Below are 22,718 nucleotides of genomic sequence, written 5' to 3'. Positions count from 1 at the left end.
AAAATTATCAGATAAATTGGAACGCAGCCACTCGACCACAGATGGCGCAGAACTCATCTCGCACGGCAGCGCGCAACCTGTACAAGCAGGTATGTTACCTTCATGCGTAATGGCGGGAGTTCGGTCGATGGTTAACTCGATTGGTGCACTGCAGATGATCTGGGTGGGGCGAGACTACCCTGCGGGGCTGGATAAACTGCGGCCGGGTGCCAAGCGGGCCTTCTTCGCCACCAAGGACGAAACCGACCCTGAGAAGATCGACCAAGCCTTCCGGCGTGTACTTTCAACCCCCCCCCCCCCATAAGGCATTGTGCAGTAGCCAACACTCTCTCGGGTGCTGGTGGTGCAGGGCGAGTACATATTACAGGAGCTGGAGGCGCTGGTGAAGCTGCACAAGTATCGCACCCTGCGAAAGCAGTACAACCCCGATCGCGAGGACGAGATGGTAGCATCCGAGTTCGAGAAGTTCAAAGAGAAAGCCGGTTTGCTTTCCCCGTCTGTCGCGTGCTTCTTGCGTTTCGCTCACCATCCGTGTGACATGTTATGTCGTGCGATGTGCTGCAGAGGCTCCATTGCCATCGGGCTTCTAGCGCGCGAGGACTCGTGTACAGAAGGTGCCAGCACTGTGCTTTTTATTATTCACCATTCAATATAAGAAGATAGATGTTCATAGGCTCATACGCAAGTTCAGAATGCCCGTGGTCTTGAGATGAAGCTTCGAGAGGAGCGGCGAGGTGATCGTGTTATACTCCGAGAAGCCCAGCTTTTCGTAGGCTCTCCGCGCCGGAGCGTTCTCTATCATCAATGAGACCTGTGCCTTCTTATAGCCCTTCTCTCTTCCTGCATAGGTCGAATCATGAGCGTGCATGCGCGTGTGCGTGGTCGTGTGCGGTGTGCATGCGTGCGTGTATGTGGTCGTGAGCGCGCGGGGCGAAGGCAAACCAATATCCAGAACTCGTAGGAGAAGCTGGTTCACGAGTCCTCGTCTCCGGTACTCGGGCCGTGTGGCCACCCACTCGACCACCCAGTGGTTCTCCACATCTGCGGTGGATTGGCCAATGACCGGAAAGCAAATAAATGTGAGCCTTGCTGAGATCAACCGAAAGAACGGGCCAAGAGCTGAATCGATTACCGTGCAGATCAGGCCACACCGCCAGCACGCCGTAGCTCCTTAGATGGCGAGAGGGAGGCGCAGGAAGAAGGTCAGCGTGTGCGCGCAACGAGATCACACAAGCACCCCGCGTACCGCTTGTGGTATTCATCGATGGCGGTCTCGGTCCAGCCTCGACGCTTCATACCCTCCAGGAGCAGCTGGCTGTACACCTCTCCCGACTTAAGTTTTGTCTCATAACCGCTTAGACCTGCATATGCACAAATATAAATAGAAATAGAATAAGCAAATAAACAAAGAGAAAAGGCGAGGTCGAGGCATACCAGCAGCAGGAACGCCGTCCACCTCGGCGATGAGGAACCCGTCCCAGCGGATGAAGGAGGGCTCGTCAGATTCGATAATCTCCTTCATCAGTGCTATCCTCTCCTCCGTCATGTCGGGTCTGATAAAGGCCGTGTCACGCAAGACGAAGGGTTGCGGCAAGTGAGCGAGCTCGGGTGAGACAACAGAGCAGGCGGCACTCTTGCCTCCGGAGCAATCTTTGAAAGATGCAGGACGTACAGTTCCGCCTCGAAGAAGCCCCACTCTAGATGCGACTGCGCAGCGTGCACGACCACCCATCCCAAAAAAAGTGCGTCCTCCTTCGTGGCCGGCCGAATGTTGATGCTCATCTCTCCGGCCGTTGCGTTTTGTCGATTGTCTTTTTGGCCTTTTTTATTTTGCTTTTTTTTTCGCCCCGCCCAGTGCTGCACTGTCGACATAATGATGGGGCGACCTTGAGCTTCGCCCCAATTACTCACACAAAGGTCTTGGGGTCATCTTTCCACGGAGCTGCCCAACACAACACACATGGCTAGGTCAGCGCTGTTGTTGATCGCGCTCGCATGCGTCGTGCTTTTGCCGGCCTTGTGCTTGGCCGAGAAGGTCGTGCCCTCCACTGAGCACCACCGTGTAGTCAGCCCCGAATTCGGCCCCGAAAACGTCACCCAGCACAGCGGTACGACGATTGCATTCCATTTCGTTCTTTCACATCATGCATTACGATTTAACGTGCTCATCGAAAACATGCAGGTTACATCACGATTAACGGCACCTACGCGAACGGCACCCACCTGTTCTTCTGGATGTTTGAGTCGCGCTCGAAGCCGTCCACCGATCCGCTGATCGTCTGGCTCACTGGAGGTACGCCCACTCGCCACGCGTTGGTTTTAGTGACCTTGATTCGAACATCCATCTTTTTTTTATTTCATCTTGCAGGCCCCGGCTGCTCTTCGCTGCTCGCTCTGTTCACCGTACGTCCACATCGAACCACCATCGCTCGCATGTAGTGGCTCGAGTGCCGATACCTGTCAGTACTCACCATGAACCGATCTCTACGCGCGCACAGGAAAACGGTCCCTTCTCCGTGGAGCAAAACCTCTCGCTGAAGCGCAACCCCTACAGCTGGAACTCGTTCGCCAACCTCCTGTACATCGACCAGCCCGTCGGCACCGGTACGTCGTCGTCGTCCAACGTCGCCATTACACGCCATGACACGAGGCTCGAGTCGGTGTCTAACAATTGGCGACCGCCGCTCCACAGGTTTCTCCTACGCCGACAGCGCGCTCGACTACGAGACCACGGAGGAGGTCATTGCTCAGGACCTCTACGTGTTCATGCAGAACTTCTTCCTCATGTACCCGCAGTACAACAAGCTCCCGTTCTACATCATGGGCGAGTCGGTACGTTTTGTAGTCTTGAGTCACTGCTCACCAACCAACATCACCCAGGGCTCCACATTACTTGCTCACCATCTGACCAATCACCTCCTCCCCCGCGCCATGTGTATCTCTAGTATGCCGGCCACTACGGTACTGCCCACACTTCTCTCATAGAGACGCTTCTGCAACCATCGCTTCTCTGAAGTACTCACCACAACATACCATCTCCGCACCACCCAGTTCCCGCGTTTGCCTACCGCACGCTCGTGGGCAACCAGAACCGCGACGGTCCTTTCCACATCAACCTGAACGGCATCGGTATCGGCAACGGCTGGGTCGACCCCTACATCCAATACGCCGCCTACCCCGAGTTTGCGTACGTCTCAGCCCCACAACACACATTCAACCTTTAGCGCACCGTGGAGCAAGTGGTAAATTCTCATCACAACACGAATCTGTGGTGTAGGTACAAGTACAAGCTGATCGGCGAGGCTGAGTACGTCATTGCCAAGGGTTCGGCTTCGATCTGCCAGGAACTCATTTCGCTCGGAGGTATGCACACACCAGGGACCGAAGTGTGTCGCGCTCTGATGTATTCACACCCACCCTCGTTGCATTGCGCTAGGTGCGTTTGGCTTCGCGTTTGAGCAGTGCCAGCTCACCATGACGGGCATCATGGCCGCCATGAGCATCAACCTGGGCTATGCCGTGAACGTACGTTCGGTCATCATCGTCACCGGGTCAGCTGCGCCGCACACCAGCTAACCTGTGATTTTTGCAGCCTTACAACTGGAAGGTGCCCTGCGCCGTTGAGCCGCTGTGCTACAGCTTCGACCAAGTGACTCAGCTCCTGAACGTGCGTTGTCTTCTCTCGTGTCTCCTCGTTGACTGTTGACGTACACAATACTGACCTCTTTATCTTGTTCTACGCATTCCTGCAACGCCTGTAGCAACCGTCGGTCAAGCAGGCCATCGGCGCCAGGCCCGACGTTCAGTGGGAAGACTGTGCCGCCACGCCTCACATCGCCCTTCTGTACGCACGCCTCTCTCATCAGCTGCATGCACTTCGTTCGAGGCATTGCGATGGCTCACGCCCTCTCGTTTGCATTCCAGTGGCGACTGGATCAGCAACCTGGACGTTCACATTCCCAACCTGCTGGCCAACAAGATCCGCGTGCTGGTCTACTCTGGCATGCTGGGTATGCTTGTCCCCCCGTCATGTGTTGGTGTGACTTTGCTGACAAATTTTTTATTTTTATATACGATTGTATGTTGCTTGCGCAGACTTCATTTGCAACTATGTCGGCGGTGACATGTGGACGAGCGACCTGACCTGGCCCGGCAAGACGGCCTTCAACGAGTCGCCCTTCAAAAACTGGACCGTGCAGGGTCGTGTCGCTGGCTACGCCAAGGCGGCCCAGGGCCTCACCTTCCTCGAGGTTGCCAATGCTGGCCATCTCGCTCCCATGGTACACTTTGACCTCCTCTCCTACAGCTTCTTCAGGCTGGACGCGGCTCACTGTTACAATCACCCCCACCGTCATGTTGTTGTGTTCGCGACCAATAGGACCAACCTGTCAACACCCTGGACATGGTCTACCGCCTCCTCACCAACTCTCCCTTCGACTAAAGCACACGTGTCGATGAGCACCCGGTACACTAGCTACGCGTCTCACGTCAAGACACTCGCCTCCACTTCGTTTTGCCCTCTTCTCCACTGGCCAGCTAAACATATTAAAAATTCAAGTAAAAATATATTGTTTGATTTGTTTCCACATTCGGCGTAGAGCAGGAGGAAGAGATGCAGCAGTACGCTCTGCCGGCAGCGAAGGTCGTTTTGGTGGCGGCCTACGTGTGGTTGGTCTACAACTTCATCCCTGTGGGTTTCGTGTTCGCTCTCTTCTCGCTCGCCTTCGCTGTGCTCTACACGGTGGTCTTGGATCAGCTCATCAAGCTACTGCCCGTCGCCAAGTTCAAGCCCAGCGTGCCCCTCCACGAATGGCCCAAGAGCTGCGCCCTCGTACGCTCCCATCTTCCATTCAGTTGTATTTTTGCGATTTGCGATTTCCGATCTTCTTGATCGCACCGCAATCTATATCATTCATGCTGGTCTGGTAGGTCACGGGAGCATCTGGTGGCCTGGGGTACGAGTACGCCAAGCTGCTGGCAGCCGACGGTCACGACTTGGTGCTCGTAGCGCGCAGTGCAGACAAGCTCGATGAGATCAAGAAGGAGCTCGAGGCCCAGTACGGGATCAACGTCAAGGTCATCGCCAAGGGTACCGTGCAACGCATAAAAGCGCCCCTTCTCTCAGCCCCTCGCGCTATGCATCAGCCTTGCGCCAAGTGACCTCACTGACGTGCGTGCACTGCTCACGCGCAGACCTGACGAAGCCGGGAGCGGCGCGTGAAGTCTTCGATGAAGTGCAGAGGAGCAACCTCCTGGTAAGTGGCACACGACCACACGAGACGACACGACACGCGCGGGCTGAAGAGATCATGTGTGGTGTGTGTGCAGACCGAGTTGCTGGTCAACAACGCCGGATTCGGTGCCGTCGGCGACTTCACCCTGATCTCGTTCGAGAAGAACATGGAGATGGTGCAGCTCAACATCGTGGCCCTCACCGAGCTCACCCACCTCGTTGTCCGTCGACTGCTCCAAGAGGGAAAGCCTCGTGGACGCGTCATGAACATCTCCTCCGGCGCCGGCTTCGTCCCTGGTAGGCCGCCGCACTGATGATGCGTCGCATGTCCGCGCAACCACTGACGCTCTGTGTTCGCCCCGTCATGACCCGCAGGTCCCGGTATGGCGGTCTACTTCGCCACCAAGGCCTACGTGACCAGCTTCACTGAAGCTCTGGCGCAGGAGCTGAGCGGCACCGAGATCACCGCCACCGTCATCTGCCCCGGCGCCACCGCGACCAAGTACGTAGGCCTTCGCTTTCGCTTTCGCGCGTGAGCTCTCGCTCTTTGCTGTGGCCCGAGCACGAACGTCCCTCGCCCGCTCGCTCACCCGCCGTTGCTCTGTCGAACGCGTCCAGCTTTGCCGAGGTGGCCGGCAACAAGAACTCGTTGATCTTCAAGAGCGGCAACGTGATGACCGCTGAGGAGGTTGCCCGTACGTCCTACCGTGCGTGGATGCTCGGCGAGCCGGTACGTGCACCCACACAGGCGCCCGTCCATCGATGATGCATTCTGATACGTGCGCACGCTGACACACACATCAGGTGTACATTACGGGTGTGGCCAACTCGGCGCCGCTCTACGTCCTCCCTTTCATTCCTCGGGCGCTCCTCTACAAGCTCATCGCCTTCCTCAACTCTTCCCACTGAGCACCGCACGCGCAACACGACGCGCTTCACATTCTGAGGCACCGTTCCAGAAGAAATGTTTGGTATGTTCGTTGTTCAAATTCCATGCTGCCACTTCATTTTGTCTCTTCGTGTAGCTCTTGTTCGGGCGACAAGGCCAACAGAAGCAAACAACCCACAAGTTGGTGGCCAAGCTACAGCACAGGCGACCTCCTGAAGACGACAAGAAGAAGGAGGAGGGACGGAGACAACAAACCACAACAACCAAACGACAATGGCACATTTGCGCAGCGAGGAAGATGGATTGGTGGAGGAAGTAGCGGGTGGTGGCGAGAGCTCCCTGGGGCGGGCAGTGTTGGCCGTGCTCGAGCGGCTGGAGAAGCGGGTGGGCCTCCTCGAGGAGCGCGTCGCCGAGGTGGCCCTCGCCACCACCACCGAGTCCTCTTCGACCGGCCCCTCCACCTCCCTTGGCACCATGCTTGAAGACGTCCTCGTCAAGCTCTACCAGGTATCCATCCCCTCGTGTCGTTGGTCGTTGGTCGTGTCGTGTCTCACGTGTGGTGGTGTGGTTGGTTGCGGTGGTGCTGTTGGCAGATTGAGGGCAGGGTGGACTCGATAGAGAAGAGGCAGGAGACGACGCGCGAGGAGAAGGAGCAGAGGCGGAGCGACAAGCGCCGGGCCGCGACGGCGCTGCTGCGCCAGCAGGGCTACGCCATCCCTCACCACCACCAGCAGCGCCCAACTATGGATCTCGCCTCGCCCGCCGGCCAAGAAGCCGCCGTCCCTGCCCCGCTCCGTCTCGGCCGTCACGCGCCACGAGCTCGCCTCTGATGGCGACCACCAGCGCCACCTTAACGAACAAGCTGACGACGACGATGGCTGCGAGGAACAGGACCTGTACGACGAAAGCGGGTGCAGTGGCGAGGACTACTACGCGGTGGGCGACGAGCGCGCGACGACGGTCGAGGCCGAACACCAGGAGCCAGCGCCAGCGGCGGCGGTGGCAGACTCGAATCTGTTCGTGGGCGGTGGCGTGCGGAAACCGCTGCCGGCCTTCCCGACGGGCGCCGGCGGGCGGCGGGCGATGACGGCCTACCTGCCCCTCAGCCAATCCAGCGAGCTCCTCCTCCAGCTGGCAGAGATGGAGCTCCACGAACGCCAGACCATGGCCTGACACCGCAGGCAGCACATCGCACACAGCACACACAGCACACAGCACACAACACCACGAGACACAGGCCTTTTTGTAGGTTGTTGATGTAAATAGTTTTCTCGATCAGACGCGTACAATGAAGACGGGCGAGGGAGCGTGTTCGATGCAGTGGAGGGCGACGCTGCCGAGACCGAGCGTGGTGCGGCGGTGGCCCATCACCAGCAGATCGGGCCGCACGCGCTCGGCCACGTCGCACAAGGTGTCGCGCGGGTCGCCCGCCTCCACCAGCACGCTGGCCTTCACCCCTCGCCTCTCCAGCTCCTTCTTGAAGTCCTCCAGCATCTCTGCACCCGCCACCTCTCAGTTTCTTCACAAGAAACCGCACACGACACGACACGACACGACACGACGCGACACGAACACGGCACGCACCTGTGGTGCCTTTGATGATGGACTTGTTGGCTTTGTCGAGTATCTGGCAGTCGAAGTCGACCCGAAGCACGTTGAGAATGTTGCTGCGGTGGTAGACCTCGGCCACGCCCACCAGCACCACTTCATGCTCCTTCTCCTTCTCGCGCCGCCCGACCACCGTCAGGCAGTGTTCGAACACCTTGTGAGCGTCCTCCGACGAGTCCAGGCACACCATCAACCTCACCATCTTCAGCTTCCTTCTTCTTTGCTTTTGTTGTCTCTTTGTTTGGCGGTGTGGGCCCACCCCCTCGGCCAGTGCGTTTTAGTTGTGTTCTCCAACTTCCGTTGAAAAGCGAACGAAACTACCGCGAAATCGCCGGTCTCTTTGGCTGCTTAACATTCTTGCGACAGAATACATGTAATTTAAATAAGAAGGGGTCAGTGAGAAGAGGTGAGCTTGGCGTAGGGGTCGGTCTTGAGGCTGCGCCACAGTCGCAGCGCGCCGAGGAAGGCCTCGAACGTTTGGTCCAGGTCGGCCACCTTCTTCGCCTGCCACGTGGGCTTCGTCTTGTCTAATCGCACGATCCAACCCTGTGCACATGGCACCAGCACGATTGGCGATTGACCCAGTGGGTGTGAAGCTCAAGCAAGGAGCTCCGCCCTACGTACCTCCTCGACTGGGGTGCCGGTCATCTCTCCCAGAGCCTTGGCGTAGGCGGCCACCTGCAGCGCGTACTGTGGCTGGAGGTAGTTCGTTGTCTGGAGGAACCAACCACGCCGTATCCGGGTCATCAATCAACAACTCGAGTAGGATGTAAAGCCGCAATCACACACGCTGGCGCCACCGACACACGACACACGACACACGACACACTGCACACACACACGCACACACACTCACACACACGACAAGCGTGTGCGCACCTTCCAGTCGACCACGACCACCCGCTGGCGGCCGTCCTGCCCCGTGTACAGGCCCCAAGCGTCCAACGATCCGGCGTATCTGTGTCTGCACGGAGTGTGCATGAGCGGTGGTATGCGCGTGTCGTGTCGTGCCGTGTTTTGTGCGTGTCGTGTTGTGTGCGCGTGCGCGTGCGATAGTGAGGGCATACGTCTCACTCCAGATGAACTTCTCCGTCTCCTTGATCTCAAGGCCCGATTGCGCGAGCCAGTTGTTGTAGTTCTCCACCACGACCGCGTACTTGGGGGCCACCTCCTGCTCCTGCCCTTTAATCACGTTCTCGATGATGTTGTGCGATGCGGTGCCGAACTGGGCGGCCACGTCGGCCTCGACGTTGGGCTGCTCCTCAGCCTCCTTGATGGTCTCCTCCACCCATTCCTCCGTAATCGAGATTCTGCCCGTGGTGGTGCTCTCCTCGCGAAGGAAATTGAGTCGCTTGCGGACGAAGCTGAGGATGCGCGACTTGGTCCATAGGTGCAGCTGGGGCTTGTTGATGACGCCGAGTATCGTCGTCACGGAAGGGAACAGCTCAGAGTGACCCGCAACAGTGTAGAATCGGCCTTCCTCCTTCGCATGCACCGTCGCGCGACGGATAGTAGGAACCGCTGCTTTCCGCATCTCACTCTGCTTGTTCTTCACTTTGATCAGACAGCAGACCAAAGATGAGATGAGATCTGCAAAGATGATGTAAAGTTCGATTTTCGTTCTTCTCAGAAGAAATGAATGCGGTACAAGAAAAGAAATATAAATTTGAGAGAAATGATCGAAAACCAGGATTGGCGGGATCGGCCGGGAAGATGCCGTGCGGTTGCCCGAGAGCTTCAAGAAGGGCGAGAGCAGCCACAAAATGGACGCGAGCACTCCAATTCAGCTTGCACTCAACAGCACTTGAGCTCAACGCTTACTAACCGACCACCCCAACACACTGGCGACCAAAGCTTGGCGTAGACTCGTCCGCACCAGCCTCCACTTCCACACGTCCCCGCTGCGCACAAGATCGCTTCACTCAACCACAACCACAATGGTGCACTACCGCCTCCTCTCCCTCGCTCTATCACTTCAGCTGCTCCTTCTTGTTTGTCTTGCACTTTCCAGCGTCTCATCTTTCGCCACCGACGAATTCGTGCCGGCGTCGTTTGCATTTGTTCAGGCCTCCAACACCACCACCGAACGCGATGTCAGCAAAATCGTCGAATCAATCAAGACCTTTGAAGGCGCGGGCTTCCCCGTCGAAAGGTGCCTCCAGCTTCTCTTCTTGTCATTATTGTCTTTTGCTTGTTCTCTTCTTACGTCTCCCGCTACTCGATCTTCAGGCCGTTCCCTACTCGCGCTATGAGCCAGTTCGACCCTTTCCTGATGATCGACCACTTTGGGCCTATCAACTACGCTCCCGGCGAGGCCGTGGGCGCTCCCTGGCATCCGCACAGAGGGTAAGCTCACGCCCACGCTCTCTCTTCTCTCTGCTTTGCTCTCTGCTTTGCTCTTGTGCTGACCAAGTTTCTGCACTTTGCGCTGAGACAGATTCGAGACGGTGTCGATGATGCTGCAGGGCGAGTTTCAGCACAAGGACTCGACCGGCAACAAGGGCCTCCTGCGTGCGGGTGACGTTCAGTGGATGACCGCCGGCAGCGGCATCATTCACGACGAGTCGCCCTCGCCCACTTTCCAACGGACCGGCGGCGTCTTGGAAGGCTTTCAGGTAACACCACTTACCACTTCTCCACAACGAGCGACTGTTGGCTCACCAACGCCCGTTTGGTGTGTGTGTGTGGACCTAACAGATTTGGGTGAACCTGCCTGCGAAGGACAAGTGGATCGACCCGGCCTACCAGGACGTGCCCAAGGAGAAGATCCCCACCATCACCCAGGACAGCCTCACCGTGCGAGTCATCGCCGGCGAGGCCTACGGCACCAAGGCCATCGTCAACACGCACGTGCCCATCCAGTTTCTGGACGTGCACCTACTGGCCGGCGGCGAGTTCCGCCACGAGATTCCCTCGTACGTCGTCTCCCCGCGCTCTCGACCTCTCCTGCATCAGTTGTGGCATTGCTCTGACATTCATCGCCAATCCGCGCGCGCGATCATCACAGGGACATGAACGCGATGGTGTTCCTCTACCGAGGCGAGGGCAAGTTCGGCAAGTCGCAGAAGCCCGCCGTGTCCGGCAACGCCGTGCTGCTGGACAAGCAGGGAGGCACCACGCTGGTCGCGACCGCGACGGCCGACCTCAAGTTCCTGGTGCTCGCCGGTGTGCCGCTCAACGAGCCTATCGCCCGGCACGGGCCGTTCGTGATGAACACGCAGGCCGAGATCGCCGAGGCCTTCTCCGACTATGGCAAGGACCGGCTCATGCGCGTCAAGCCCAAGTTCGAGATCGCCACCAACCGAGCTGACGACTTTGACCCCAACAGCCAGGACTCGTCCATCGTGTAACCCCCCTTAACTCCTCTTGTACTCCCTCTATGCACATATCCGTACATACAACACTTCACCAGCTTCACCACGATCAGATCTTACATTCAAAGAAGGGCGTGCGCTGAAGCAATAATAATAAAGAGCAACAATTATTAATTGTTATTGTTATTTTTCTTTTCTTCTCGAACTGCACCCGCGAACCATGAGTGCCACGGACAGTGCAGTGCGGGACCCCTCTGCGCCGCCGCGGCACTCGTCGGAGCTAAACCATGACTCCCTGCTGCTCAAGCTGCCCGTTGAGCTTCTCATCCTCATCTGCTGCTCGCCGGCCATCAAGGCGCGCGACCTGGTGGCCCTCGAGCTCGCCTGCTCGTCGTTCTGGACCACCACCGCCGCCACCACCACGCGGTCCACCCCCTCGCCCATTGAACAGGCCGCCCGAATGAAGCTGGTGGCCCGCCATCCGCACCTCGAGCCCACGCTCTACGACCCGGCCGCGCCGCTGCCGCCACCGGCGACCAACTTCAAGGGGCTGCTCTTCCACGTGGACGAGGCCCTGCCCGTCTTCACCTGCCCCACGTGCCAGTGGCGGGTCGGTGGGTTCAGGTGCCAGGGGCGCCGGCCTCCCGGCCTGGTTCGCGGGTGGGAGCTCTGCGCTGGCGGCGGCCACAGGGAAGAGGTAGAAGAAGAAGATGATAAAGAGGAGCCGCCACCGGTCCCGGTGCCGACCGGCTGTGGGCGCCATCTGATGTGGAGTTTGACGCAGGGACGCCTCCTCTGCCCAGCCGGCTGTGGGTCCCTCGTGGCGCCCACGTGCTCGTGCAAGGTGTACGACGATGACGATGACGACGACGACGACGACGACGACGACGACGACGACGATGACGGTGGCAACGGCAACGAGGAGGAGGAGGAGGAGAAGAAGAGGTTGGCCAATGCCCCGCGCTACGAGGTGATGACCTACTCGCCAGCCCCGAGCGTGCTGCGGGACGCCCTGGCGCAGCTGGCCACGACCCCGGTCGTGCTCCCCGAGGACACGCCGGAGTGGTGGTTGGAGGAGCCCGTCAAGTGCAAGACCCCGGCGATGACCTGCGTCGCCTGCGGCTTCACCGTGGCCGACTACGCCTGCCTGGGCCGGCCGACCAACCCCCACCACCCACCTTCCCACCCACCACTGCCCTTCCTCCAGGAGGGGTTCTTCGAACGCGTGTTCTGCTCCTACCGGTGGCAGTGCATCGGGGGCTGCTCAGTCATCCACAGCGGGCCAGACTGCCGCAAGGGTGGAGATGGCTACGACCCAGTGGTCGACGCGCGCTATCGGGCTCTGCTCTGCTGCGTGTCGGCGCCCGAGTGCCGCAACAGCAGCAGCGGGAGCGAAGTCGTCCAGCCGGGGAAGGAGGGAACCGATATGGCGACCCTGGAGTGGCTGGACACGTATGGGCCTGCCACCAACCACTCTGGGTATCTCTGTGTGAAGCTGAAGGACCAACAGTAGAAGCCGACCGTACCACCTTGTGGTAGTGATACAGCACCATTGCGTTTTCTTTTCGATTTCTGTTCCTGGCGGAAGCTTTTTTTAATGTTTGTTCGTGTGAACTGCTTGCCAGCGAAGCCACCACGATTGCAAGGGCGCGATTGAGAATCCTCAGCACTTATCAGGCTCATCCTAGCATCGATTTGTGCAGGGTGCATTTTGTGCCATTTCGTGGTGCACGCAAAGGAAGATTGGGAGATGGTTTTGATCAAAGCCTACCTGGGCAACGATGCACGTCGCGTCACGGTGGAAGATGACATCCCCTTTGCCGATTTACGTGCCATGCTGATGAAGCTCTTTGCCGTCTCGGGCTCGGGAGAACCCATCACCCCTCCTGCCCCCACACAATTCTGGATGTAAGCTCGCCCTCCTCTTAATTGCCACGCGATGCTCGGGCACGGCCGCCAAGAGATGTTAATACTAAGCTCCTCCCTGTAGTCGGTACAAGGACGACGAAGACGACCTTGTGTCGATCTCGACCGACTCCGACCTGAGGGAGGCCATAGCCTACAGCGCCAGCAATGCCGACCTACTGCGCTTGTACATACAACGTACCTGAACACCTCGCCTCCACATCCACCTTCTTCGTTTTCTTCTTCTTCTTGATGGCGTTGGCCAACTGAGCTCGCACTCGTCACATGCAGAGGGTGATGGCGATGACGGCAAAGTGGAAACGGACGCAGGTGGTAGCACCAAGCGCCCCGCAACGTCGGTGGGTGTGCACGCCATCCCGCACCACACGCTGCAGCACCGCAACAACCTCGTCCTGCAGAGTCTCGCCCAGCCCGAGTTCGCCGTGCAGATCTCCAAGATGGTACACCACGACACACATCCCACTGCACTCTACAGTCAGCATTGTGTAACTTGCCACACACACACACACACACACACACACACACACACACACACACACACACACACACACGGGGACGTACACACTGGTGCTGTTGGGCTGTGTGAACAGGTGTCGCAGGTGGTGACGACACAGAACCCCGCCTTCACGGACCTCATTCAACAGATGGTGCAGGCTCTAGCTCCGCAAATGGAGAGCCTTCTCTTGCCCGCCGTTTCCGCCGTGCTTCAGCAGCAGACGACCACACTCGTGCAGCAGCAGCAGCAACAGCAGCAGCAGCAAGCGGCCCTCTACGCACGGCAGCAGCAGAGCCCTCTCCAGGCCCCCAACACCTACCCTATCTACTCCCACCCACCACCTGCACAGTCACCCTACTCCCCTCCTCCTACCCCGACATCCCTGCCGATCCCGTACTCGCCGGCGCCCTCCTCGGGTCTGGCCGAACCACTCACGCCCACGGGTACGCGTACGCCCCTCCCCTCACGCCGCCGCGGAGGCATTTTTACGCTAACAGTTGTGTTCTTCGATCGGTACCACGCAGCGCCGACTTCAACCGAAAAGAAAAAGGAAAGCACGACGCCATCGGGCATCTCGGCAATGAGGAACATGCTGCCCTCCATCTTCAAGGTGGGCATTCCTACCACTTCACCAGGTCCATCGCCGCCCACCTCCGACAAGGTTCCTTTTCACTCCTTCGCTCTTCGCTTTCGTTCTTTCCGTCGCTTTCGTTCTTTTGGTTCGTTTTTCGTTTTTTCGTTTTTCTTAATTGCCTGGGTGTCTCGCTGTGGATGGACGGCAGGACGGGCGCATGTCTTCTTCGCCGCCACAAAGCTATGCACCGCCGCCGCAGCAGCAACAAGACCGACGAAAGCGATCGAGCTCCAGCATTCACGAAGCCGGTATGTAGTACACACAAACTCGTTTGTCTCAACGTGGCGATGCGCATCGTCGTGTGGCTTCCTCTCTATATCGCGTATATATACTATCCATTTACGGCCTCATGCCTTATTTGTCGCGTTGTGTGTCGTGCGTGGTGTGGTGCGTGTGTCATGTGTGCGTGTATTACCATGGAGGCTCTGATTAATGGGTCGTGGCCTGGGTAGACTTTTCGTGGGTAGACTCGGAGGGCTCTGGCAGTGGCGGTAACATCGCAGTGGGTGGTGGCCTGGGCGGGAGCGGCAACGGACGGCGGGACCCATCGCCGCGACACAGATCGGTCTCCAATCCCGTGCCCATTGCCGCGTCGCCGCCCACCACTTCGTCATCGACCGATCTCTCGCAAATGTCGCCCTCCTCCTTCTCCCCCTCGCCTCTCGTCGCCATGGCCGCCGCTGCCCCAGCTTCGCCCGCATCACGCGCCCGAGCCGCCCCGCCTGCTCTTCCGCCACCGGGAGTAACATTTACTGAAGAGGTGCCTTCCCTCTCTTCGCCGTGTGCGTGTGCGTGTGCGTGCATGCGATGAGTGCGTGCGTGTGCGGTGTGCGTGTGCGCTCGCAGCTAAACTTGTGCTGTTGGTCGGGTGTGCAGCAATACCAGCAGTTGTACCGAGAATGGGAGCCGGTGCTGGCACAGCTGAAGCAGATGGGATTCGAAGACCCGCGACGGAACATCGACCTCATCCTCGCGCATCGGGGGTCCATGGTCGACGTCGTGGAGCAGCTCCTCAACAGGAAGAGTTGATGGTGATCATCGCGCGTGTCGTTTGTGGCCGAGCCACAGAGACAACAAGTGAAGTCATATTAATTAAGAGCTGTTAGCTTGCGTGTACCCACTCTCCCCAACTTGATGAAGCAGAAGATGAGATGGGAGGACAAGATGTCGATAAGGTGGTTCGTCGTGGTGGCGGCCACGATCGTGGTTGGCACGTTGGTTGTGCTGCAGTTTGCGTATTTGACAACCGACCGAGCAAGCTCATTCAGGTACGTGGTGGTCAATCGCGGCAGAAGATGGCAAGAGGCTTACATAATCGATCGATCTCGTCGATGCACTTCCAAAAGCTATGCAGACAGTACGGCACCATTGCACCATCTCGAAGCTACACAATCTTCAGAATCAGATGAACGCGCACGGGTCGAGTGGTGCGGGAAGGAGTGGACATCGTTCAACTACTCGCGCCACGACGTCGTGTTGCCCATCGACCAGCCCAACTGCATCACGCGCATCGTCATCGAGAACGTGGTTCGATTCTGGAATTTTCGAAGATTAATCTTCATGATCAACGATGCCACCCACTGCCCTTCGCTCGTCGCCCTCGCTGACGGCATCGGCGCCACGAACCGCGTTCACTGTATCGCACGCGACGACGTCATCCCAGGTACTCTCATGTGTGTGTGCGTTGGGCGTGTGCTGCTGTGTGTGCGGTGCGTGCGATGCGTGTGTGCGTGATCGTAATTGACGGCTTCGTGTGGTGCTGCGCCACAGGGATCACGCTGAAGAGTTTGGAGCGGCTGCCGGCGGAGGTGAGGGGCTGGATATTCCAGCAGCTCGTCAAGTTCGGGGCCGCCCTCCACCTCGCTGATCTCTCGCCTCTCTTCCTGGTGTGGGACTCGGACCTCCTGCCGCTCAGGCCCATCCCCCTCTTCAGCTACATCTCCTCCCTCGACCAGGTACCACCCACGCTCACCGCGCACTCGAAGCAACGACTCACCAGGGTGTGTCGTGTGTGTCGTGTGTGTCGTGTGTGTCGTGTCTCGCAGCCTAGGGGCACCTTCTTCGCGGGCCACATGGCCGCGCACAACGCCAAGGCCCGAGAGAACTACCACGGCATGTACGAGGTGCTCACCGGCCTGAAGCTGATCGACCCCCCGGGCGGTAGCTGGATCTTCGGCTGGCAGGTGTGGTACCGACCCTACGTCGAAGAGCTCCTGCACCACATCGCCGCCAAGGCCGGCAGGGACCACAGCGAGTGGGCGCAGGTCATCATCGGTACCGCTCCCGCCACCGTATGTGGCTTGATGACGCTGATGATGATGATGATGATACCTGTGACAGATACGATCGTGAGGGAGGCCAAGGCGAGGCCGGGCATGATCATGCGGAACTCGTTCTCTGAGTATGACTCCTACGGGTCGTGGGTGTGGACGCGGCATCCCCAGCACGTCGACTTCTGGCACAAGTCGGACGACCTCTGGATTCGCTACCCCAAGGTACTGCCCACTTCCACACTGCCAATGACGATGGAGGAGGCCAGGCTGTTGATCATTAGAGAGTGTGTGGTGTGTCGTGTGTGGTGTGTGTCGTGTGTCGTGTGTGTGGTGTGTCGTGCGTGTGTGTTGCGGGGCAGCCGCTCAAGAAGGGCGAGTGCTGTCCGACCTACAAGACGCTGTGTGCCCTGACGCAGAAGTACGTATATGTGCCCTGGGAGAACCACAAGTTCGACTCCTGCACCGCCAAAGTCATCCACAACACCCAGCATACCTTGCGACCACCTGCACAGCCGTCACAGTGACGGACATCAACCGATTTGCAACATACATCATTCAACTCTGAGCAACATAGTAGCTGTCTACATATGTCTTAACGTTGGGGCGCGACCCTTACACACAGTTCCACTAGAGCATATGCAATACAATGTTGCCGAACGTGCGGGTGGAGGAAGGAAGCGGGAAAAGAGCGGAAATGGTCCATAAATTTCCCTCTTTTACTCCGAGCAGCCCAGAGTTTTGTTTTGTTTTTTGGCGGCCGTCCAGCTGCCCATTGACCATCATCATCTCACCACCATCGTTCACGATCGCGCAGTCCTCGCGAGGTGGTGCCGTGTGTGCAGAAAGATAGTGAACTACCGATTGAGAAGATATATGGAACAAGCTTCATCCGCGTGCCGATTTTGCGCCTCGCCTGTATCGGACCCAATTCGATGCCCGCCTTCCCCGCAATTCACAGTTGGACCGCAGACGAGGACTATGCCGGTACGTGGCGGATCGCACCTACCTCATGGCGCCATGTTGAATCACAATCAACTCCAACACAAATTCTCCTTTCCATCTTGCCATTTATGCAGGTGGAGCGCGATGTTAAGGACATCGTGCAGTCTCTTGTCAGTCAGGAGGGACCCTACACGGTCGAGAGGTATAACGTTGGCCCCTTATGATTTTTGACATTTTTGTTAAAAAGAAACATTCATCATTTCTCTCGCCTCCACAGACCCTTCCCTACAAATCGCTTGGCCCAAGTCGATCCTTTCATTATGTTCGATCACATGTGCCCGGTCACGTTCAAGCCAGACGAGGCTGTCGGCGCTCCCTTGCATCCGCATCGAGGGCACGTGCATCTGTGCTCTCGAGGTTTTCATCTTCCAGGGAACGAACGTTCGCTGATTCGCGGCCTTCACTACAACAGGTTCGAGGCCGTGACTGTGATGCTCCAGGGCGAGCTCGAGCATCGCGATTCCATGGGCAACAAGGGCCTTCTGCGTGCGGGCGATGTGCAGCGGCTCACCGCCGGCAGCGGAGTAGTGCACGACGAAGGACCCTCGCCCAACATGAAGAGACTGGGCGGCACCATCGAAAGCTTTCAAGTGCGTTTCACACTTTTCTTCACCACGTCGTGTTGTTCTGCCCTCCTGTTCGACTCTCAGCGCACTTTGCTGATGGCTAACGCGTGCGTTGTGTGTGTGTGCGTGTGCGTGTGTGGTGTGCGTGTGTGTTGTAGATTTGGGTGAATCTGCCGCAGAGATTCAAGCTGGCCGATCCGGCCTACCAGGACGTGCCCAAGGAGAAGATCCCCGTGATCATCATGAACAAGTTCATCGTGCGAGTCATCGCCGGCGAGGCGTTTGGCCAGAAGGCCGTCGTCAACACCAAGGTCCCCATCCAGCTCCTCGATGTACACATGGAGTCGGGCGCCGAGTTCAAACACAACATTCCACCGTACGTTGTCCTTCACGCACGCACGCACGCACGCACGCACGCACGCACGCACGCACGCACGCACGCACGCACGCACGCACGCACGCCTCTGGCACCGCTTGGCCGACGTTGACGATGAACATCATCTTTTGATTGGCGATGGACACAGGGAGATGAACGCGTTCGTGTTTGTGTACCGAGGGGAGGGCCGGTTCGGCAAGTCGCACCAGCCGGGCAAGTCCGGCCAGGCGCTCATTTTGGACACGACGGGCGCCGCCTCGTTCACAGCCGTGGCCAATACGGAATCCAACCTCAAGTTTCTTCTGCTTGCGGGCCAACCCATCAACGAACCGATCGCGAGGTTCGCCATGTTAACACACACACACACACACCACGCACACACACCACACACACCACACACGCACGCACGCACAACACACCACGCACACGCACAGCTTGCTCAGTCTCCTTTCTTGCTTACGGTGTGCAGGTATGGTCCGTTCGTGATGAACACGTACGACGAGATCGAGAAGGCGTTTGCGGATCACGCCGCGGGGAAGATGGTGCTGGTGAAGCCCAAGTTCGAGATGGAGACGAACCGTCAGCACGATTACGACCCAACCAACAAGGACTCCTCCATCGTGTGAGACAGACGTTGAGGGACTCGTGTCTACGATGCAGCAGCCCCCCCCCTCTGGTGTACATAATTCGCACAACTACAACAACAGGTCAAGCCCTGATTCCCCCGCAAAGCGTTTCTTCTTTCTGGGCCTTCGCGAAGACATGACAGCGCAAAACGCGCTGGGCCAGGCCAGTGCTGTTTGCGGTGTGTTGTGCAGACCATCGAGGGCTCGCCAGTTAGGCGCCAGAGCCGGCGCGCCTGCGTGAGCTCCCGGTGCTGCCGGTGGCGGCGCGGCGTACCCTAAGCAGCTCGTCGATGAAGCTGCCCGAGTTGTGGATGGTGGAGGCGCCCAGGAGGATCCGGGCGTTGGTTTCGCCCGCGAGCTGGTGGACGGCGAGGGCCTCCTCGTAGGTGGCGCCGCCCATCACGAAGACGAAGATCTCCTGCGGCCTCTCCCTGCTGGGCGCGCCGCTGACGAAGGGGTAGTCGTCTTCGGGCAGACTCCCCTCGAGAACCTGGTGCACCAAGGCCCGGCGGAAAAGCGTCAGACGTGGCACGCCACCTTAAGAACCATTCATAAGACAAAAATGCGTAAAATCTCACCTGCTGCAGAATGTTACGGATCATGGGCGAGTGCTCCGTGTAGATGTTATCCACGCCCTGTTGTGTTGTGTGTCGTTGTGTGCCGTTGTGTGTCGTTGTGTGTCGTTGTGTTTAGTAAAGAGCGATGGGTGTCACAGAGTGGTGAGTGAGGGCCACAAGGCACCTTGAGACCTCGGGTGATGGTGGAGCGGGCCATCTTGATGAAGGACTTGTTCTCGAAGAGATCCCCCAGGCGGACCGACGCCCCGGCGTACATGCGGATGGCCGAGATCAACTGTGTGTGTGTGTGTTGTGTGTGTGTCGTGTGTTGCCGTTCCGCCGCAGGTGAGCAAATTGCTGCGCGCATTTAACCGTCGCTGGAAAGGAGCACGTACGCCAATGTGCTCCTGATCGAAACCGATGGAAAACATCTTCTCGATGTAGTCGTCGACCTTGTTGCCCGACGTGTTCTCGTACCTACACCGTGTATGGCGCACAAAATGAATAATAGTAATTAAAAAATGTTGAACACGCACGAAGAAGAAGAAGAAGAAAGAGCTACCGTAGCGTGTAGAGGAGCACGGCCTTGAGGATGTCGTGCGGGTCCAACTCGGGCTGGGTCTGCTCCAGCATCGCTTTGACTCGCTGCACGTGAAGAAGCAGAGGCGTTGTGTGTGTGTATATATATGTGTGTGTATGTGTGTGTGTGTGGTCAGCGCCGCCACACGATCCGAGGTGCATAGACCTGTGGATGGGCAGGTGCTCACCTTGACAGCGCCGGAGTGGTCCTGCCGGCAGGCGAGCTCCTGTTCGGTCTCGGAGACGTTGAGGAGGTTCCGGTGGTCCACCAGGCGCGAGAGCTCCGACATGACGGCCACGTGCTTGGACACGTTGCCCGACAGCTTCCGGAACTCGGGGTACTCCTCCACGAAGCGCTTCATGTCGGCTGTGTGCGTGTATCGGGCGACCAAGCTTGGAGTGTGAGGTGCGTAGTTCATATATAAAGAAATAAATAAAGTATAGACATATGTGAGTAATATATGTCAAGATGACGTGTACGTACCGATGCTCTGAATGTTCTGGTTCGACTTGGTCTTGGTCTGGAACTCATCAACGAGCTGAGCACAGAATGAGAGGAGTCACAACGTGGGTTCAATTCAGAAGAAAACAGACAAAGTGTGTGAACCACGTACGTGCTTGATGTTGACGCCGAGTTCGCCGAAGTTGCTGTAGATGTTGCTCTTGTAGAACGGGTCTTGCTCGGTGGTAAGAACCACTTCCTGCACTCACCAAGAACAATCCAAATGAATTAATTATAAAGATAAAGATAAAGATAAATAAATAAATAGGGAAATGATGATCGGCGGAAGGGGGAATGCGAGGTACCTTGAGCTCTTTGCGCACACCGGGCGCGCGCGAGAGGTCGACTCTGTTGTTTTGGATGCCCAGCAGCTCGTGGACCATCGCTTGGTAGGTCCACTGGTGAAGCAGCGGCGACACGGGATCGTTACGACTGCGCAGGAGCGCGACGCGTGTGAGTATCCGACGCTCTTTCCAGCCCGATAGTCGCACACGGCACACGGCACACGGCACACGGCACACGGCACACGGCACACGGCACACGGCACACGGCACACGGCACACGGCACACGGCACACGGCACAACCGTAAAGGTACCGATCGAGGATAATCAGGAGGGGCGCCGTTTCCGTGCGCCTGAAGTCGAACAGGCTCTTCTCCTGGGTCATGCGCTTCTGCACTCGCCAACCAGGGCGTCATCAGATAAACCTCTTCCAATCATCAAGCTGCATAAAAATTTCATACTATAACCATGTGACAGTAAAACAAAGAAAGAATAATAAAATACTAATAATCAATTATAATCATTAACCCGGGCTGACCGTACTGTGATATCCTGGGCCACGCGTTGACCGATCTCCGAGTTGCGTGCGCACCGGATGACCGGCTTCCGCTTGAACGCCAGCAGCACCGACGCGAGTCTAAGGTGGGGTCGCCGTAAGTATGTGTCATAGGGCGAGTGAACGTTCAGCAAAAAATCAAGACGGAAGACCGTGTGGTGGATGCGCACCCGTCGCTCGTTCTCTCGATGACCTCTCTGAGCTGCGGTGTCTCAAGACCTGTAGGCACCGGCGCCAAGTGCAAAGATAGGGGTCAGCGCGTGTGCGTGTGCGTGTGCGTGTGCGGGGATACAGAGGTGACACTCTACCAATGAAGGTCTCGATGTTGAGCGAAAACAGGCCAGGGTTGAGTGCGTAAAAATCGGCGTAGAACTCCTGCGATCCAACAGGCACCACGCGAGTTAGAGACGCGTCCAATACGAGCGGGTGAGTCCCACAGTGTCGGTGTGCCCACTGCCTGTACCTGCACTTGCTGGACGACTTCGTGCTCGTCCGCTTCGGCCAGCTCCTCGAGGAAGTGGCTCGGCATAATGTTCGAGAAGACTGTTGAGCAGAACGAGCGGGACGCAAGAAGTCAGTCACTCACATAATGCGTGACGATGATGTGTGCGCACAATGATCACACACGACACGACACGACACGACACGCACACACAACGAGAGGCTAACAGAGGTGGAGAAGTACAGAGGTGGTATTCGCCGTATTTGGGCTTCCTGAGCTCACGGCACAGGGCCTGGACGTTCTCTGCCGTCGGGCGCAGGAAGCAGATGGCCTGCACCATACGTCGATAAGGAGAAAGATGAAAGGACAACGAGTGAGCTGTCTGGTGACTGGGGGTCGACTGGTGAGGGGAGGAGGGCACAGACCTTGAGGTGGGCCATGAGCTCGCGTCCCTCGGCATCTATGCGCTCAAAGAGGTAGACCTCCTTTTGTAGAATCTGTGACTGCGAGTACACCAAACTGACGATGCCAGTCTAGAAGGCCAGAGGTGCGCCCCAATCAACAGCTTTTAGGCACACAAAATCGGCATAGGTGTAGTGTGCAGGGAGGGGTACCGTTTCTTTGTCCATGATGAGCACCTTCATGCCCGGCACGCTCTCTACCATTTTGCTCACATAATCTTGAACCGCCTGAATTACGTTCATCTTGCACCACGCACCACTCTTCTTCTTTTTTTCGTTATTGTCCTCCTTCCCTCTTGTCCAGACTTCTACTGCAGTTGCTTCTATGAATTGGATTAGATCTGCCCAGCCTGTTTGGAGTTCAAAAGAGAAATCTCTTTTTCATTTCTCTTTTTC

General features: G+C 57.7%; 12 protein-coding genes and 1 pseudogene across 12 annotated transcripts; 9 read left to right on the top strand and 4 right to left on the bottom strand.

Moving 5' to 3' along the window:
- Positions 1-41: 41 nt before the first annotated feature.
- Positions 42-590, top strand: ACA1_366280 (LYR motifcontaining protein 5, putative; the record flags this gene model as incomplete). Its single annotated transcript, XM_004335981.1, has 4 exons — positions 42-89; positions 155-277; positions 350-482; positions 565-590. 4 exons carry the CDS (start codon positions 42-44, stop codon positions 588-590), a joined length of 330 nt encoding a protein of 109 aa, XP_004336029.1.
- A 77-nt stretch (positions 591-667) lies between these two features.
- ACA1_366270 (acetyltransferase, GNAT superfamily protein) lies at positions 668-1,546 on the bottom strand (the record flags this gene model as incomplete). The annotated part of the gene is made up of 5 exons (XM_004335980.1): positions 668-840; positions 943-1,041; positions 1,133-1,170; positions 1,247-1,361; positions 1,435-1,546. 5 exons carry the CDS (start codon positions 1,544-1,546, stop codon positions 668-670), a joined length of 537 nt encoding a protein of 178 aa, XP_004336028.1.
- A 414-nt stretch (positions 1,547-1,960) lies between these two features.
- On the top strand, positions 1,961-4,441 carry ACA1_366260 (serine carboxypeptidase (CBP1), putative; the record flags this gene model as incomplete). Its single annotated transcript, XM_004335979.1, has 14 exons — positions 1,961-2,108; positions 2,183-2,293; positions 2,369-2,403; positions 2,499-2,604; positions 2,693-2,832; positions 2,946-2,961; positions 3,052-3,187; positions 3,278-3,363; positions 3,437-3,525; positions 3,593-3,667; positions 3,762-3,844; positions 3,925-4,010; positions 4,096-4,280; positions 4,379-4,441. The coding sequence occupies 14 exons, from the start codon at positions 1,961-1,963 to the stop codon at positions 4,439-4,441; spliced, it is 1,359 nt and encodes a 452-aa protein (XP_004336027.1).
- A 171-nt stretch (positions 4,442-4,612) lies between these two features.
- On the top strand, positions 4,613-6,142 carry ACA1_366250 (oxidoreductase, short chain dehydrogenase/reductase superfamily protein; the record flags this gene model as incomplete). Its single annotated transcript, XM_004335978.1, has 7 exons — positions 4,613-4,831; positions 4,930-5,089; positions 5,194-5,255; positions 5,329-5,530; positions 5,609-5,735; positions 5,852-5,963; positions 6,038-6,142. The coding sequence occupies 7 exons, from the start codon at positions 4,613-4,615 to the stop codon at positions 6,140-6,142; spliced, it is 987 nt and encodes a 328-aa protein (XP_004336026.1).
- Positions 6,143-6,395: 253 nt separating this feature from the next.
- Positions 6,396-7,295, top strand: ACA1_366240 (uncharacterized protein; the record flags this gene model as incomplete). The annotated part of the gene is made up of 3 exons (XM_004335977.1): positions 6,396-6,629; positions 6,716-6,901; positions 6,942-7,295. 3 exons carry the CDS (start codon positions 6,396-6,398, stop codon positions 7,293-7,295), a joined length of 774 nt encoding a protein of 257 aa, XP_004336025.1.
- A 102-nt stretch (positions 7,296-7,397) lies between these two features.
- On the bottom strand, positions 7,398-7,932 carry ACA1_366230 (universal stress domain containing protein; the record flags this gene model as incomplete). The annotated part of the gene is made up of 2 exons (XM_004335976.1): positions 7,398-7,618; positions 7,707-7,932. 2 exons carry the CDS (start codon positions 7,930-7,932, stop codon positions 7,398-7,400), a joined length of 447 nt encoding a protein of 148 aa, XP_004336024.1.
- Positions 7,933-8,123: 191 nt separating this feature from the next.
- ACA1_366220 (uncharacterized protein) lies at positions 8,124-9,264 on the bottom strand (the record flags this gene model as incomplete). Its single annotated transcript, XM_004335975.1, has 4 exons — positions 8,124-8,276; positions 8,355-8,444; positions 8,610-8,688; positions 8,798-9,264. 4 exons carry the CDS (start codon positions 9,262-9,264, stop codon positions 8,124-8,126), a joined length of 789 nt encoding a protein of 262 aa, XP_004336023.1.
- A 403-nt stretch (positions 9,265-9,667) lies between these two features.
- Positions 9,668-11,080, top strand: ACA1_366210 (pirin cterminal region domain containing protein; the record flags this gene model as incomplete). The annotated part of the gene is made up of 5 exons (XM_004335974.1): positions 9,668-9,882; positions 9,960-10,076; positions 10,168-10,345; positions 10,428-10,645; positions 10,738-11,080. 5 exons carry the CDS (start codon positions 9,668-9,670, stop codon positions 11,078-11,080), a joined length of 1,071 nt encoding a protein of 356 aa, XP_004336022.1.
- Positions 11,081-11,264: 184 nt separating this feature from the next.
- ACA1_366200 lies at positions 11,265-12,557 on the top strand (annotated as a pseudogene).
- Positions 12,558-12,794: 237 nt separating this feature from the next.
- Positions 12,795-15,129, top strand: ACA1_366190 (PB1 domain containing protein; the record flags this gene model as incomplete). The annotated part of the gene is made up of 8 exons (XM_004335973.1): positions 12,795-12,952; positions 13,035-13,147; positions 13,241-13,410; positions 13,561-13,909; positions 13,991-14,127; positions 14,249-14,348; positions 14,553-14,860; positions 14,977-15,129. The coding sequence occupies 8 exons, from the start codon at positions 12,795-12,797 to the stop codon at positions 15,127-15,129; spliced, it is 1,488 nt and encodes a 495-aa protein (XP_004336021.1).
- A 531-nt stretch (positions 15,130-15,660) lies between these two features.
- ACA1_366180 (uncharacterized protein) lies at positions 15,661-16,897 on the top strand (the record flags this gene model as incomplete). The annotated part of the gene is made up of 5 exons (XM_004335972.1): positions 15,661-15,763; positions 15,871-16,055; positions 16,146-16,374; positions 16,441-16,595; positions 16,733-16,897. The coding sequence occupies 5 exons, from the start codon at positions 15,661-15,663 to the stop codon at positions 16,895-16,897; spliced, it is 837 nt and encodes a 278-aa protein (XP_004336020.1).
- Positions 16,898-17,351: 454 nt separating this feature from the next.
- On the top strand, positions 17,352-18,943 carry ACA1_366170 (pirin domain protein; the record flags this gene model as incomplete). Its single annotated transcript, XM_004335971.1, is given in 7 exon segments — positions 17,352-17,357; positions 17,450-17,517; positions 17,593-17,732; positions 17,748-17,965; positions 18,121-18,317; positions 18,466-18,657; positions 18,787-18,943. 7 exon segments carry the CDS (start codon positions 17,352-17,354, stop codon positions 18,941-18,943), a joined length of 978 nt encoding a protein of 325 aa, XP_004336019.1.
- A 211-nt stretch (positions 18,944-19,154) lies between these two features.
- On the bottom strand, positions 19,155-22,526 carry ACA1_366160 (vacuolar protein sortingassociated protein 45, putative; the record flags this gene model as incomplete). Its single annotated transcript, XM_004335970.1, has 17 exons — positions 19,155-19,433; positions 19,522-19,578; positions 19,685-19,795; positions 19,896-19,977; positions 20,063-20,145; positions 20,268-20,446; positions 20,564-20,618; positions 20,694-20,780; positions 20,887-21,013; positions 21,178-21,254; positions 21,407-21,500; positions 21,590-21,638; positions 21,728-21,794; positions 21,883-21,962; positions 22,105-22,192; positions 22,287-22,394; positions 22,476-22,526. The coding sequence occupies 17 exons, from the start codon at positions 22,524-22,526 to the stop codon at positions 19,155-19,157; spliced, it is 1,674 nt and encodes a 557-aa protein (XP_004336018.1).
- Positions 22,527-22,718: the final 192 nt, after the last annotated feature.

The sequence above is a fragment of the Acanthamoeba castellanii genome, assembly GCF_000313135.1.
Source record: "Acanthamoeba castellanii str. Neff unplaced genomic scaffold scf7180000084641, whole genome shotgun sequence".
Lineage (NCBI taxonomy): Eukaryota > Discosea > Longamoebia > Acanthamoebidae > Acanthamoeba > Acanthamoeba castellanii.
The sequence above is the reverse complement of the archived record's forward strand: the minus strand, read 5'-3'. Positions and strand labels throughout refer to the sequence as shown.